The 18204-nt window shown below is 36.3% G+C and overlaps 1 protein-coding gene across 2 annotated transcripts in view; it reads left to right on the forward strand.

Annotated features, from left to right (window-relative positions):
- The window catches only part of DIAPH2 (diaphanous related formin 2), an 834834-nt gene extending 820693 nt beyond the window's left edge, over positions 1 to 14141 (forward strand). For both annotated transcript variants that reach the window (XM_045029932.1, XM_045029931.1), the window contains one exon: positions 9449 to 14141. In XM_045029932.1, the coding sequence (XP_044885867.1) occupies positions 9449 to 9513 (65 nt within the window). In that variant the 3' untranslated portion in view covers positions 9514 to 14141. The remainder of the gene's footprint in view (positions 1 to 9448) is intronic.
- Positions 14142 to 18204: the final 4063 nt, after the last annotated feature.

Consider the following 18204-nt stretch of genomic DNA (forward strand, 5'->3'; position numbering starts at 1 on the left):
ATTTTTCTGAAAGTTGAAGCTACAATACTTTTCAGGGGGAAGAGCGAGGACACTATTTTCATATTTGAATAACTGAATAATTTGCCACTTGAGAACTATTAGATTTTTTTTGACTATTCACTTCTGAAAATTAAGGAGAAAGTAATGTTTTTAAACCACAAAAACTACAGCTGGGATATGTGAAACTCATGTTACTAGTTTAGTTGAACAATAAAATTTGCAATTATTTCATTTCAATTGTCGTTTTTAACCAGTTGCCTAGATGCTACTGTTCCCCCCTCTCTCCTTGGAGGGATTTTTCTTTGTTTGAATAACGAGATACAAGTGGTAATAATTTCCTCTTTCTGAGCATTCATTATTTCTTTACCTTGTCACCCAAAGTTGTCACTTTTGAACTGTTAGGATTTAAAATCAGGCAAGTTTCTTTACTGTGCTCTCATTTGGAGGTAACTTGTGAAAGAGGTAAAGTTAGGTTGTCTTTTTTGATTCATCAGGTGTAACTGCAGAATGCACATGTAACTATACAAAGTGTTTTACAGCTCCTGTCAACCATACATGTTATTAAATACTCTTGAGCTCATGGATCTTATTCAAAGGTATTGGTGTATTGATGGTCAGAGAGGCATTTGTGTAGAAAGGGTGGGTGTTAATTGGCAGAGGGTGTGAAACCACTGAGCTTATCTGTATGACTCCTTCCTCATTCATTACAAATAGTGGAAGGAGTATAGTGAATGAGGCTTGGGGTTTTCAGGAAGAGAAAGTTTGATCTTGTAGTTAAGGCACTGGACTGGGACCCAAGAGAACTGGGTTCCAACCTTGTCTCAGCCACAGGCTTTCTATGTGATGTAAGTTAGATCAAAATGTTCCAAGTGGTGACTGAATATGAGCTCTTCCCTTTCTCTGTGGCTAGCATGAGATAACCTGGCCCTGATTTTCAGAAGTGCTGAGTATTCATAACTCTGAACTCAATGGAGCTGCAGATGCTCACTACCTCTGAAAAATTAATTATCTCAAGGTGAGCACTCAGGCCATCTTTATACTAGCACTTATGTTAGCAAAACTTTTGTCACTCAGGGTTGTGAAAAAACACCTCCCTGAGCGACATAAGTTTTGCCAGCACAAGTGCTGGTGTGCACAGCACTGTGTTGGCGGGAGACACTTTCCCATAGACATACCTACCACAGCTTGTAATAAAACCAGCTCAACGTCAAAGGGAGAGTTCTCTCCCATCGATGCTGGTGCGGCTACACCAGCATTCTTACAGTGGCACAGTCATATCTGTACAGCTGTGCTGCTGTAAGCTTGTAAGTGTAGACGTGGCCTCAGTCAGTGAAGCATCCAATTTAGTGGACACTTTCACAAATTTTACCCTCGATCTCTCTCTGTTCCTCATCTGTCAAATGAAGATAATAGTGCTTTCCTAACTCACAGGGGTGTTTTGAAGATAAATTAATTCATGTTTGTAAGGTACTTGGATATTATGCTGATAAGCACTGTAGAAAAGGTCATAAGGAAATAAGTTTTCACACATTTAGTAAGTGTTTGGATGGTGGACAGTAAACAAGGCTTGAAGCCTCACAGTCAGTGAGGAGGATTAAGAAATATTGAATGGGTCTCATTTTAACTAAGCATTGTCTATCCTATACGTGGAATGTGGCAGATGTCCTGTGGAAAAAATATATATGGTTATGTTAAAGACTTAATCACAGTTAGAGCTATGTGAAAAATTGATTTGTTCACTTTGCTGGCAGATTTGAGAAATATGTTTTTGGTTTTTAAAAAAATATGGCAAACCAATTTTTGTAAAAAAAAAGTATTGGACAAACAAAGCATTTAGTTTTAATATTTTTAAAGAAAATTAAAGAAAGTTTCCAAATGAAAAGTAGTTTTGACACCTAAAAATAAAACCTTGAGTTTCAAATGGAAGATTTTTGGAATTTTTGTTTTTTCAACTTTGACAATTCAGCAAATTCAATATGATTTTGCTACATGGTTTGGTTGATTTGCGTCTACAGTATTTGCTGAAATATATTGGGTCAAAAAATTTCGCCCAGCACCAGTCACAATGCAATCTAAGGGGCAAACTAAGGTTATCTGTACAACCATAATTTTAGCATTTCCTAACTTTTGAGTTCTTTACACTTTGGAACCTTATCCATATTTTTAACTGTAGAGTTATTTAACTGAATTTAATATAAAAAATACTACCACAGATGTGGCTCTTAACTTGCCAATAGCCTTAACTAACTATATGTTTTTATTAGATACCTTGAATGTGCAAATAGATGTTGTTTCCTATTATAAGTATAAGAAAGCGCAAAGGAATACTGTAGATATTGAAATAATCTTCAGTAAGCTTAAATTGGTTTGTTTAAGGGCTACCACTGTATAGCATTCATTATTTCATTGATGCTTTTGTGCATTCAATTTGTCTAGTCTCACATAGGCTCTCAGCTTCTGTTTTTAGCTTTGTAAGTGCATACCATATTTGTCATAGAACATAACTAAGATCGAAGCTCAATTAGCAAATGAAAGCCTTATACAGAAACTGAAATGCACAAACCCAATAACCCTTTTCAAAAAAGGTCTTTTTAATGAGCTTTGACATTTTGCCCACAGATCATCACTGGTGCTGTTTCGATGCAGTTCAAATGTTAAGCTGAATAACTCTTTTTCTGACTGATACGTTGACTGATTCATAAGATTTGACTTTACTCCAGTGAATTAGTCATCTTATTAAGTATGTAAATATTAGTCATTAAGAACCTAAGAGAATGGTTTTATATACTTGTAGTTTTAATGGTAGACATGTCAAAATAAACACTTCTGTACCCATTATAGGATAATACAGTTTTAATTTTGTAAAAAGAACAGGAGTACTTGTGGCACCTTAAATTCTAACAAATTTATTTTAGCATGAGCTTTCGTGAGCTGCAGCTCACTTCAGCTGCAGCTCACAAAAGCTCATGCTAAAATAAATTTGTTAGTCTTTAAGGTGCCACAAGTACTCCTGTTCTTTTTGCGGATACAGACTAACACGGCTGCTACTCTGAAACCATTTAATTTTGTGTTTCTTCAAGCTATAGTTTTGTACACTCTGGATTTTTCTGCTATCAAGTATTTCAGTCTCACCAAAGTTGCTATAATTGAGTTTGTTTGATCATGTAACCTCTATATTGCTACTAGAGATAATAGTTTCCAAAAAGTGAGGTTCATAATAAGAGAGAGAGCACTGACTTTTAATACCTAGCAGGAGGGATAAGAAAGTGAAATACAGAAAAGTGATTTAATCTTAGTAGTGCAGTTCTGTAAAATATAATTTGTTTTTTTCCTCTGACACAGCAGAGTTTCATGCTGATAACAGGCTACTGAATTAATAAATCCATTGCAACTATTGAGAGTTTTCTTTTAATAACATAACTACTGTTGAGCACTAAGAAAAGAAGAGACTACCTTTCACAGATGTTTTTTTTCCCCTACCGGATCTGTAATTCCTCATACATAAAGAACATAGGGAGAAATTATACATTTGAAATTTCAGTGTGAAGTCAAAGGATGTCATATAATTAGAATATTTTGTCTAAAAAATAATTATTCAGAACTTTTTCTCCCATTCATCTCATGGCACAAAACTGAGAGGCAGTTGGGCATCTCTTTTCGTCTTTACAGTTAACGAGAGGTAGATGCATGTATACACAGCAGAGTTGACTAAATATTATTTATTTCCATCACAAAACTAAACTGAGATGATAGAGAAGCAGTTTGATAGGTCTTTTCATGGTGCTTCATTTGTCTGAACCTTTCTTCGACAGATACTCAAGCAGAGTCAATGAGTGAGCAAAAATCTCCCTCTTGAATTTTTCTTCCGAACTTCATCACTTCATCTCTGCCCTCATAAAGAAACTGTCTCTTCTTCTGATTCATACAGGCTCAACTCCTGAGTTTTTCCATTTCTTTGGAAGCAGTTATGGCATCTTCAAATTCGTTGTCTCTGTAGGCCACAACAAAATCCAGGCAGCTTCTCATCAAAGTAGTAGTGGTCGTGCTGTCCATCGACTGAGTTTGTAATGCCTTCTTTACAAAGTTTACTTGGAACAAGATATCATGCCAAACCACAATTGAGACCAGAAATTTGAAATCAGTGATCTGGTTGTGCCTCATGTCATATTCCAGGCTTGGCATTACTCAGCTGTGCCAGTTCCATCAGGGCATTGTAAACCACAGTCACTTGATACTTTGCTGGCCTTTTGCTGTTAATGCAGCTCTCCCAGTGAATATCACTTTGTGGTTTCATGGTCAGATTTGTAATATTGTCCATGAGGATCTTCCACCTGATAGTTGATGCTGAAAACAGGACATATATCATTTGCAGTACTCCAAAGAGAAATTTTAAATCTAAAGAAGATGATGCTGCATCTGACACAATTAGGTTGAGGAAATGGCAGCCACAAGGCATGAAGGAAGCTCTTGGATTCAGCACAAGGATCCTTACCTATACGCCACTGTTTCTTCCCTTCATGTTCATGCCGTTGACATAGCTTTGGCCATTCTGAAGCTTTATTTTATTCTCATTAAAATCTTTTATGAACAGTTCTGTTAAGCCTTTTCCAGTAGAGTCATCCACAGACCGGAAACAGATAAAGTGTTCCTTTACTTGGATACAGCCATTCTTACTGTAAATGACATCTTTTCACTTTCACTAATATTGGGAGTGCAGTCCATTATTACAACATACTACTTTGCTTTGCCAAACTGCATCAATATGTTATCAAGCCTTGATGCATGTTCCTAGCCATAAGGTCAGTCAATTCATTTTGAATTGTTTTGCTGAAGTAATAGCCCATAGCTGCTTTACAGACTACTCCATGTTGGTGCTCAGGCATGATGTCATTATATTTCCCAAGGAGCTCTACCAACCCAGGAAATGACCATTATATTCAGTGAACATCTTATTCAGTGAACCCCGGGAAGCCAAATTTTTCTTTGCAAGGAAGACGGTAATTGAGATTAGATGCTCGAGCACATTCCTCCAATGCTGTGTTTCTATGGTACTTACATTCTTCAAGAACAAAGTACACTTTCACAATTACACAGTAAAACAAGGGTCACAATATCGCAGCTGGACTCTCACTTCACTTCATTCTTATATCTAACTGTCAGTGCCCTGCACCTTATATACCTGCAAGGGCATGGCTGACAAGATTCTAGGAGTTTCGAGGAAAATATAGTTCTGAAAAAGTCTGGAAGGTTCCACGAGATTCTCCAGACCATTCTAGGAGGTTAGTGAAAATGAATCCACATACGAAATACCTGAAACATTTTACTTCAAACATGCTATTTTCCCTTTTGTCACTAACAACAAAAACGGCACCCCAGACAGTGACCTGGGTCACCTGCCCCTAAATCTGGCTCTGAGGCACTGATACACTCATTAAAAAGTCTAGCTATTTCTATAGACTGAACAAATAACATCTTATGTGCTGTTTTTAATGGTCAGTCTTACAGTAATCAAGCAGATACAGGACAAGCTTGGTTGTGGGATCAAGGACTACTAGAAGGAGTCCACAAGCAGCTAGTAAATTCTTTGGGGACTATTTTAAAATTCACATGTACACATCCAAGAGTGACCATCACTAAGTGATTACAGGTTGTCACTGGGTGGCTTATTGTACAATAGTTCTCCCGACAATATAGACAGTTTGGTGTAATTACTGACCAGCTTCTGCAGACCTAAACTACACATACGGTATATAAACAAATCTTGTCCATCGGCTAGAGATGTCTGCTGGGATGGATGAATAATGGCCACAGAAATGTCATCATTCACCATTATTTTTACCTGCTCCTGTAGTGTACATCTATGCCTTCTTGATATTTGATTTTGACGTAATGTTGGATGCTCTTAAGTTAAAGCTAAAGTCTTGTATCTTTGTTTTTTCCTATGCTTTTTGTGGACATTTGCCCTTCATTTAAATGGTGATAGTGGGATTTCTGTGCAATAACACCTTTACATACACACAAAAATCTTGTTTTACCCAATGTTCAATATGGTTCCTATAAAGCAAAAGGGAAAATACAGCCACTGTGGCTAGCTGAAGGTACACTTTTGTGGAGCTATTTCATTGAGGTAATTATTTTACTTGATGTTTTAGAGCTACTCACACTTTATTTAATCGATTTGGTCCATATTGCAGGCTCTGTTGTGAAATCTCCTGCTTTAGTGCTGTGTCAGTCAGTGTTGGATGAGCTGTAAAGCTTCAAGCTTATGCTCCACTGAACTAGCTCTGACGCTTTTGTCTGCTGACTGGATGTGGAGTGAATACTTTTGTATGAAGTTTATCACTCTACACTATTGCAATAGCTATTCTATGTCCTTCATTTAAGTTTCTTAATACCTGAATTTGTGCCTATGGAGGGTTTGCATTGAGGTTTTGTTATTTAATGTTTGGTTGATCTATAAGGAGGTTTTTAAGAACAGGTTAAACAGACATCTGTCAGAGGTGGTTTAGGTATACTTAATCGTGCCTCAGCAAAGAGGGATGGACTAGATGACCTTTTGCAGTCCCCTCCAGCCCTACATTTCTATAATATTGTATATGCCAGCAAATTTTAACATAAACCGTTTTAAACTACATGGATTGTGTTTTCAAAAGCACCTATGGTGCAAAAGTCCCACACTGTGCACTACCCTGTCTCAGTAAAATCTACTGTGTACATTCTATCATAAATGGCTGATACTGATTCTGGTGTACACTGTACTACAACATGTTTCAAAAATGTTTTAGAAGGAATTGTAGGATACTGTATTTGAGAAATAGTGTCTTAGATATAGGGTTACTAACCCACCAGTATTATCCTGGAGTCTCCATGTGATGAAAGCTCCAGGAATATGTCCAATCAAAATTGGCAACCCTACTTAGATAACTAAAGACCATCACACTGCATGTGCATATCTCCTCTTTAGTACTGAATTGTGCAGTCTTATTTTCAGAAAACATTTGCACACAGTTGACTATATATATCTGGCTGCGTGCAAGAATAGGATGAGGTTGAATTTAGTATATATTATAGAATTTGTTGTAATATGAGGTTTTCATAACAATTAACTGTGAGCTTATTTTTGTTACCCTCATTCTTATATCCATTGTTTGTATCTCTTACTTGCCTGTCCCACCACTACATTTAATGTTCTTCAGGAAGGTACACATATATATGTTCTAAAACATACAATGAAAATATAATCAAATTGACATACAGAATTACAAAATAAATATCATTGAGATTAAAAATTGGCTCAGTGGATGTGACATTTCCTTTAAAATGGCTGTGAGATCTATGGATAAAAAAGTTCTATATACGTATGAATCACTGTTAAGGCCTAATCACATTTTCAGCAGGTCTGATTATTACATAAGCCATTTTAAAACAGTTTTAATTTGCACTAAAAGAGATTCTCAGATGAAGTCTGTCCCCATAAAGATCTTAATATGAAACTCCTTGTTTTAGATTAAGGTGTGTATATATACACTAATACTTAATTTCCTGTGTAAACCCTACAAACACAAATGGAAATTCTGATTGCAGGTGACTACATTAATGCTTTCTTTACAGTCTCAAAATACAGTAATGCTTTTACATAGCTACTAATAGCTAAATCTAATCCATCCCTATTTTTAGTGTGGCACGAAGATAAAAGCAGAGTATAATTTGCATTCTGCTTCCCTTCCCAACAGTAAGAGATGCTAGAAAGTTCTCTTGTCGAGCACTGCAGAAAAATCTCTTTAAGTGCTAAAATCATGTCTTAATGAGAATAACTGGATCATTGCCCTCTCCCATGTAGTTCTCCAGAACTTTCTTCCCGCCGCCACCACCAGCTAGCTCTCTAGCTTATGATCTGTGTCCTTACCATCCTTAGTAAATGTAAATCCTTTCTTAACAGTTGCAAATAATTTAGGAAACCAATTTAGGTTACTGCTAATGATTAAAAATTAAACTAGCTTAATTTGAGGTCATCTTGGGAAGGAAAGTCCAGTGGTGCCAAATGCTGGAAGTTTGATGTTTTTCTTAAGGCCCCAGCTCCTGGACTCATGTAATTAGAAGAGAATCTTAACTTTCATTTGAGAAACAAAAGTTTCCTGCCTTCTTCATTGTGGAGAAAACATGAATACAAAAGAGTCACCATAAAGCAAATAAAAATAAACCAACATTTACTATGGTTCATAAAACTCATGATTTTTTGCACATTTAGAGTTAGTAATATGGAAAATCTATCAACTAAATAGCTCCACAGATGACAGTACTTGGGCACCTCTCCCCACAGGTATTAAAATTTGCTAGATACTTTACTGTTCACTGTTGTATTAGAAGCACATCACGTGTTTGGGTCGATACTCCCCTTCCTGAATATTTCCTGCTTAGGCAGCAGTGCACTGAGCTTTAACTTCCAGTAACTGCTGACCTTATCATTGGCAGGTGAGGTATATTCCCTCACAAGAGGTGTAGCATAGATGCATTATCTTAACCATGCATGGATGGAAGCGGGGAAGGGGAAGCGGCTAAAAATACTGTGGAGGAGTTTCCATTGGATTGGGCAAGGATCTACACCATACTCTTTCCCTCCCCTAGGCAGTCAGCCAGTTTCTGGCTTTGTTGGTCGAGGACTTAGGTAATCAATAGAACACCTTTGTCAAACAAGAATTTTATCCATATCAGTTGTATTTTATGCAGCAGACTAGCTGCCTCTGAAATCCACAGGAACAAATCCATTCTTGTTTCAGAAAAGAAAAGTCTGTTTTCTGCCACATTCCTGTCTTTTAAAACTACTTTGAAAGCATTTGGCTTTAGCCCATGATTATTTCTTCCTGTGACGGGGATATATTCATTATTCATTGCAATAATTACTCTGTAATATTTCATACTGAAAGTTGTTAACACCACACAATCAGGAAATGCTTAGGAAGTGACTGATTTGACTGTTCTATTTATATAAGTATGTGTATCCAATTAGAGTGAACAATCTTACAACCTTTACATTTTTAGTGTATCTTGTTCTGTCCGAGAGGTGCATTTTCACCACATTTGTACTGAACACTCAGTGGAAATTTGAATTGCCTTTCTTCCAAAGTCACTGTACATAGATACTTTGTAGAATAACACTTTAACCCAGCATTTTAGTTGTCATCGCTATTTCCAAGGGGAGTATGCTTCAGGATTCTTCCAATGCTTTTATTACCCTGCTTCTCTGATCAAGTAAGTAATTTATTGCTGATTGCAGAACTCTTGAACTCAGCCTGGCAGCTGCAGTGTAAAACTTCTCTGATCCAGTTTTCTAGTTACTTATTTACATATTTATTTGAAATGATTTTCAGGACTGTTTGAAAACCTCTTGACATTGCAATATCCATGTTTCAAATCTTATGGTGTGTTGTTTGTTCTCTTTTTATTACAGATAACAGACGAGTAACTTTGGAAAGGTCACGTTCTCGCCACAATGGAACTATCACAGCTATATGATTCCTCTGAAGCCAAAGAATTGGAGAACTGTTTTACTTACTTTAAAATGCAGACCCATTGAAAAAAGTTATATGTACAAACACCAGCAATGATCAGAAATGAAATTTAAATGAATTCTAGTGAAGAACACACCAGAAGATAAATACACATTATGTACTTTTAAGAGCTATTGGAAAAAAGAAAAAAAAACACTGTACTTTAGTAACACAATTATCAGGATTTGTAAACAGTGTTAAACTATAAGGTTCTATGTTATCTTGTTATCTAATGTGTTACTTGCCATTTTTAAGGTGGCAACTATCTGAAGGGACTTGAAACTTCTAGGAAATGTTCTATATGGAGCAGAATTAGAAAATAGAAACGTGCTGAAAAAATGCTGCAACCAACAAGATCAGGTCACAGAAGGGAGACATGATTCCATTTGTGGTTCCAAATTGGACATGGAAAGGAAAAATGAACAAAAATTTGCATATTAATGAATTCAGATATGAGCTGATATTGCACACATCATAGGAGACCTATTTTGTAAGCATGAGAAAGCAGTGTATAGCCCCAATCAAGTTACTTAGAATCTTATCTCAAGTTAAAGCTTGATGGATTTAACTATTTTGGTTGCAGTTAAACTTATCATAAATCTACAGTTTCTGTGGTTTGATGATTTTTAGCTACTTATTGTTAAAAAACAAAACAAAAAAAGCATAGGATTGTACCAAAGTTAAACCGTATCAATTGCATAATATGTTTTTAACTATATTTAAAAGAGGTATTTTCTAATTATGCACTTATAAAATATATACTTTATGCAGATATTTTTAAGGAAAAATAATTATCATATTGTAATTATTCTAAAATTCCTTTGCCTTTGTTTAGCTTTTAGAGACAAACTACATTATGCAGCTGTTCAGGACTGCCTCTTTCTAAGTTTTCCCTTTGTTTCTCAGGTAAAATACCCTCATTTACAGTTGGATCTTAGTGCTGGAGAGTAAGCAGATAAAAATTTGTGTTTTTTACCCTTCAGCCCTAAGCAGCAGTGACCACAATCATTATAGCAGCCTGACCTTCCAAGGAAGTGCCTCCCACTTTAATTTAAATACAAGCCCCTACACCTCAGGTGAGCTTAGTATCAGACACTGCTTACATTCTACCATTTAATGGGAAACTACAGTACAACTACCCTTACATCCCCAGCCTGAACCTGAACGTGCGGCCTTGCTGGGGGTTCACTTTAACCTCTACCAACCTTTGGACTCAACGGTTATTGTTTTTATGTCATGAATGGAAGTCAGCATACTGTGGACATTCCACATAACAGGAAATGGTACAAAAAGTAGATATTCGCTCTGCAATTGATTCAGTTTTGCCACCAAATGGGTTGTATTATTATGGAAATTATTATTCCCTGAGGATATTGGACACCTTTTTTCTATGTTATAAACAGTGTTTGAAGAGTAGGGCAGGCACTCTATTTTGTGTGCACCAGTTGTTAATCACGGAAAAAGAGGAGCAGTCATATTTGGAAGCTGTATAACTTTGCACTACTGTTTGAACCAAAAGTCTTTATACAGTAGCTTCTTTATGCTTTGCTGGGTTAAAGACTTTCAAGACTACCTGACTGGTCTGGGCTAAATTCTTACAGTATTTAATTCATTACAAGAAAAGGCATTGAGCCCATTTAGGTTCTCATTGAAGTCAAATGGGAAAATTCCCATACAGTTAAAAGAGAGCAGGATTTTTACACATTATTACATTTCTCAACACAACCGTGACTCAAACCTAGTGAAACGCATGCTGTAAAATAATACCACTGTATCTAGTTTCCTCCTGGTAACAAAGTAAAGAGTTGTGTGTGTATTTTAGAAAAAAAAAATTAAAACATAATTGTCTCCCACTGTTTCAGTAAGAGGCAGTAAGAATTACATTCCATTTTGCATAAGTTGACGCTGGCTTTGTATTGACGAGTCTAATTTTTTAAAAATTTTGAAGTATTAAATTCACCGTTGTAGAAAGGCAAAATGTAAAGGAATTAGGTCTGTAATGGCTATATATTCTAATTTATACCATCATGAAAAAAATGTACTGAAGCTCAAAAGTAAGATAAACAATTTACTAGGATTTAAAGGCAGGAATGTTGAAAATAATCATTAGAACACATGTGAACTTAACCTAATAACCCACAATGGATTCTTTATACTGTAGCACTAATTGCTACAAGTACAGAGTTTTTCATTTTCTGGCATTGTGTTTTTGAAAAAGCTCTGTACTAGCAGACTGCAGATATTTAAAAACCAAATCCTAGCAAAAAGCAAATCCAAAAAATAACATTATCTGATATTTCTATTTTGCTACACGGTCCTTTTTTCATATTTGAAACATTTATATAATTTAATGGACATATCTGTTAGAAACAAAAGTGTGTTTCAAAGGAAAACTAGTTTAGAAGATAATTTATGTAAATGCAGGGTGCTTGTGTTTATGAAGACTAAAAAAATATTTCTGAAATTAATGCTGGGTCACTTTGTCTTTTGATAGCTTTTCAGTCTATATGAAATTGCAGCTATTTTTAATGTTTTTATTATTGATAATTTTAATAGTTGTCACATGTTTATCTAGTAATCTAGAAGGTATGTTTAGCCCAGAAGTGCAGCACCTTTTTCGAAATGGACTTGCCTTATTTTCTAATATTAAAAATAAAAATAAAAAAATATTTCAGTTAAATTATATTTGCACTCAGAGTAATCCCAGAAAATATATCACCAGACCTTTTTGCACACATTAAAAACCATTTAGAGAATATTACCTAAAGTTCCTACTAATTATATTTTATTATAAATCCCTTAAGATATTACATTACACCTACCACAGCACATTGGTTTGCATTCACATTTTAAAATGTAAAAGTAACAAAGGAAAAAAACATTTTATGATGTTATTCTGTTTACATTTCTTAGGGTTTTTTTAAAGAGGAAATTATTTGTAACTTTAAAATGAATGAAACTACATTTATAAGTTGATATGGAAATTTAATATTAAAGTAAAATATATATGCACATATCTATGCTTAAAACTACTGACAGTATGGGTCAGACTCATAAAAGCGCTAGGCATTATTTACGCAAGTTTTACGACTCAGAAAGAAGTGCAACACACCATGTAATGTATCTAGTCTGTGATTCTGCAAATGTCCTTTCCCTGCACATAAGTTACATTTGTTTTAAATGTTAACCACACCTTTGACTGGTGCTCAAGTCAAAACAAATATTATGCCTCCTAGGGCATTAAGAAGCATTCCCAAAAATAGTGTTGCATAAGTTTGATATGGTTTTGGACATCATTAGCCCATATGGCAGCAATCTACATACATTTGCCTGTTCTTATTTAAAAATGCAAACTTTACCTTATGTTCCTTTTTATCACACACACACACCTGATATGATATACACACACTGTATACGTTACTATGTGAAATCCACTGAAACCATTGAGTTTTTCTTGGTTTCCATCCAAATCATTGTTCAGCACAGGCTTACTTAAAACTCATCTCATGATTGAAGAAGGATTGCAAAACTTGAAGAGAACCTGGTAGAATTTCAAGTTGATATCTAAAGTTTTGATTGGCTGCAGATTTCATAAGGAAGTTTTGTATGGCTCTACTTGTGCAGCTCTCAGCCACAGAGGACCAAGCTTATACTGGGTAGATATAGTACTTCCGATAGAATGTTATATTGCTAGTTTAAAAAATTGTAGTAGTTACAATGGGGTCAAAAGTTGTCCTTACCCTAAATTGCTAAATGTAGATCTGTATAATTTTTAAGGGCCGCAGTCTGGCAGAACTTGCACATGTTGTGCAGTTCACTCTATTCTTGAGAAAGGAATACTGTACTTGACACTGCATCTTGCACATTAAACAAGAACTTGCATGAATTGTGCTTAGTTCTCTCCATGTTCAAACCTCTGAAAGTTCAGGCGTTCAAATCACTATGTAAGAAAGGAAGCAGTAGAGACATAATCCCACCTTTTATGTGCCATATTGCATTTGTGCATCTTACATACTCAAATGAGTATTCCTGAGCCACATCTCTTCTATTACACATATAGTCCCTCTACTGTAAGATGAAAAAACAAATTCCCCCAAAATGCTTTGTGTTTGCATATTCAAAAACATGTATTCTTCTGTGCACAGAAAGGGTGTTATGCATGTCTGCTGGTAAATTCTACTGAGAGAGTGAGTCTCTCTGGGTGCCAGTCAGTCCTCACTGAAGTCAATGGAAAGACTTCATTGGAGTGAGATCAGGCCCTCAATACACATAACTTCCATTAGTACTCTTTTATGCATATGCCACAAAATATGAACATATTCTTTTACAATTTACCTTAATTCCACACACTTACCATGTACCACTCTGTGTGATTTCTGTTTTGGAGTCAGACATGTAGGGTAATGTGTCTCCAGAAGCCAAAAAAATCCAAAACAGTACAAATGAGGAAAAAAACCCAAAACTCGTGCACTTGTATTTTTTAACCAGTGAATAATGCCCAACTATGTGTTTGTATATTATCTTTAAAATGTTTTTGGTGAAATCAGAGCCTGTTTTTTTAATGAATACATTCCGAACACTGTAGCAAACTTATATGTTGAAGATGATTTTGTTAAGTTCTCTAATGTTTACCTGTTTATTACCAATTGACCAATGTCAACCTGAAGCATATCTATATTACATGACATAACAGGGTATGAAAGTTATTTCCTATTTTAGGGTGTTTTTTTTACTCTGAGGTGTCAAATATGTTTGTTTGAATTATGGGGAATGATGTCTTCTTTTATGGATGAATTTAAAAATACAATAACTGAAAAAGATTGTATACTGTTTATTGGTGATGCCATTTTAGTTAAAAAGTAACAATAAAATGCAATCATTGAACACATTAAAATGGGTCCATATTAAATAGATTCAATACCTTGAGTCAACCAGAGACATTTCATGATACAGATATTATAATTCAGCTAGCCAGCCATTGCTGGTATTTTCCAAGTCATTTACTTCACTCTGTCACAAAATGGCCATATTGAAATAGAAGCTTGACAGGACTTTTAGTCTATTGTGCATTATGCAACTTAATGATACTGCCATAGCATACCGAAATGACTTAACAGAATAAAGAGAGGAGATAGAAGTGCAGTGAGATACCTGAGAAATTCAAGGCTAAGTATGCAGGAATGAATAGGATCAGCCCTGCTGATATTTTACATAAGTCATAAAATAACCTAGTAAATTTTGCATCTATAGTAGGGAAAAGATATACTAAGGAGTAGTTAAAGCCACTGGTTTATTTGATGACATAAATTGCAGGCACTTATTATAGTGCAATTGTAATTATTCTAAAAGAAAAAAACTACACAGGTTTACTGGGTTAGAGATTTAACACACTAAATAAATGAAAACATCTCAATGCCTGTTGCAAATCTTAAGTCTAGGGTTGTTTCCGTTTTGCACTGTTGGTTCTTAGCTTCCTAGCACAAGACAAGCCCAACTTCCAGTTACTCTCAGATATTTTGTCCTTCGTCTCAGAATGAGGCTGCACCTACCTGTGTCTCAAACTGCCAGCAGCACACTGTCTTCCTCAACGCCAGTTACTTTCCTCTCTTGTCAGTTAAGAAGCTTGCTGTGAGAACTATAGCATCACAACCCGTTCTGGATTTTTTTACCTCCCCCTCCAGATATTAGCTTATATGTGCATATCCTTTGTGTAGCCTTTAATTTGCCCTCCTTCCCTTCACTCTTCCCCAAAGCAGCTCCTCACAGTACCCTTTGCACAATTTAACTATGGAGTCACTATGGGGTCTCTATAATTTAATTTAAAATGTGCTCAGTTCACCGACCTCAAAAGTACTTGATAAAGCAAAGCAGACGTTATCTGGAGAAGATTATAATAAACAATACTAGACAAAACATTTTTCAGAAATTCTTTAACTGTTGCAATATTGAAATAGCAAGAGAATTGCTACTTTGAACTGATATAAAACAGAGGGCAATATGATACTACACTCTAAACATACACTGCCCTTAGAGTAGTATATACTGTATTGCAAAAAATATTAAAAAATGAAACTAATACTAGTCAACCAATTAGCTGGATTGGGCAATGAATGGAAAACCACCCAGATAAAACAATTCCAGCATAATTTTATATATAATGTATAGTTTCTGCTGCACAGAAGATGGCACCATATGATACAGTATGTAATATCCCCATAATGATGGGCAGAAACAATTTCCATGCATATGCACTAAATCAGTGTTTAGATCAATACATAGCATTAAGCCGGATGCTTACTGCAGTTCAAACATAATTTATATGTATAGTTCATAGTAATAAAAAAATCTTAATTATATTCCTAATAGCTTAAAGAAATTAATATGCGCCATACTTCTTATCATGTGATGCAGTTTCTAGGAACCTGGAAAATCCTTTAACATGCTGAAAGATCCAAAACACAGAGTTTAATGGGTTTGTATTATGACTATGTTCAAAATAAATGGGCAAACTTAGTCCTGCTCTAAGCTGTTTGACTCCAAAACAGTTACACAAGGGAAGAATTTGGTTCAGCATATTACAAAAGAGGAGATAGTTGTACTACAAATTAAACTGAACAGCTATGCCTACAATCACAGAAAGCAACACAATCCTATCTCCAAGTAACTCAGGAACAGTGTTGGTGGGGTCTAAAAAAAGCTGTGTTCTACCCTCTGCATCCAGAAGATGACCAGAACAACATGGAACTAAGTGCAATAGGCAGAATTTCCCAAGAGGGGAATGATGAAGTGGGGAGAAATAATTGTAAATACATTAAAATGAAAGTTGTAAATTAAAGAAAAACAATTATGGTATTCTGTACTAGGGCTTGATTCTGCACCCATTGAAGTCAATGGCAAAGCTCACTGATCTAAATGGTGCACGGTCAGTTCCCCAAGAGTAGCAGAATTCTTAGCTAAATGGACAGGCCCAGACCAGATCTCATGGAAGTCAATGAGAATTTAACCATTGACTTCAGTGGAAGAAGGCGGAAAGATGGAAAAGAACTGTGAACCTGGAAAGAAATCTTGTATTATGTGTAACAGACTATTCCTAAAACTAATTCAAATCTACAGGGAAGTAAGTCTGCCAACAATATATTGGTGATATACATAAGCAATAGTTCTTGGAAACGGAATTTATTAATTTAGTGGTGTCCAGATACCTCTGAGGATTGTGTTTGGCATTTTGAAAATCTCTGATGAGGTAAAATAGCCAGGCCAAAATCCTGCTTGTAGCAATGCTTCAAAATTCTGTTATGCCAGAAAAAATGAAATTTAAGTACTGACATTTGTAAAGATTTGTATAAATTACCTGAAACTGAAATGGCTATAGATTTAGGATGTTTCTATTTGCACTGGACAATTGTTAGTGAAAGACTGAATGAATTTCAGCTAGGTTTGAAAGTAGTGGAAAAAGCAAAATAATTTGCATTACATAGCTCAGATGCTTTGTGCATAGATACTGTTATCAGAGGTCCATTAGCAATAGAAAGACAGGCGCATAGTGCCCGTCCTCTAAGGAACAGAAAGCACTTTACAACCATTAATGACATTAATCTAACAACAACATGTAAGTTAGGATAATTAATCCTTATTTTGCAAATGGGGAAACTGAGGCAAAAAGGTTAAATTACTTGCCTGAGGTCACAAGCCAAGTTAGTACCTGAACTAGGAATAGAACCTGCCGATCACCAGTTCCAGTCATGTGCAGTAATTATGTGTATGTCTACACTACAAAATTAGGGCCATTTAATATGTTGATTTTTTAGAAATCGATTTGATACAGTCGATTGTATGTGTCCCCACTTAAGACCATTAAGTTGGCAGAGTGCATCCACAGTACCAAGGCTAGCATCGACTTTCGGAGCATTGCACTGTGGATAGCTATCCCGCAGTTCCCGCTGTCTCCACCGTCCATTGAAATTCTGGGTTGAGCTCCCAGAATGCCTGATGGGGCAGAAACATTGTCATGGGTGGTTCTGGGTACATGTCATCAACCCCCCCCCCACCGCCGCCCGGTGAAAGCAATGGCAAAAAATCGTTTCTCGCCTTTTTTCCTGGGTTACCTGTGCAGGCGATATACCACGGCAAGCATGGAGCACACTCAGCTCACTGTCACCGTACGTCTCCTGGGTGCTCCTAGCAGACGCAGTACTTCAGTGCTACACAGCAGCAGCTCCTTGCCTTTGCAAGTTAGCAAAGACGGTTAGCAGCCATATTGTACCATCTGCTGCTGTCTCCTGGTTCCTCCTGGCCAGCCTCGGTGAGGGCGTTCGGGGGCTCCTGGACATAAATGGGAGTGACTCCAGGTCATTCTCTTCTTTAAGTTTCATCTAATGGAGATTCAGTTCTGCCTGGAATATCAGGCAAGCCTACCAAAGAACCAGAGAGGCAAATGGCCACTCCGGGTCAGAGCCCCAGACATCCCGCTTCTATGATGAGCTGCATGCCAGTCTAGGGGGTGTCCCTACAACTACCCCACCTCTGTGCTTCCCTCCTCCCCCACCCCTCCCAGGCTACCTTGGCAGTTATCCCCCCATTTGTGTGATGAATTAATAAAGAATGCATGAATTTGAAACAATGACTTTATTGCCTCTGCAAGCAGAGATCAAAGAGG

This window comes from Mauremys mutica, chromosome 9 (genome assembly GCF_020497125.1).
Source record: "Mauremys mutica isolate MM-2020 ecotype Southern chromosome 9, ASM2049712v1, whole genome shotgun sequence".
Taxonomy (NCBI): domain Eukaryota; kingdom Metazoa; phylum Chordata; order Testudines; family Geoemydidae; genus Mauremys; species Mauremys mutica.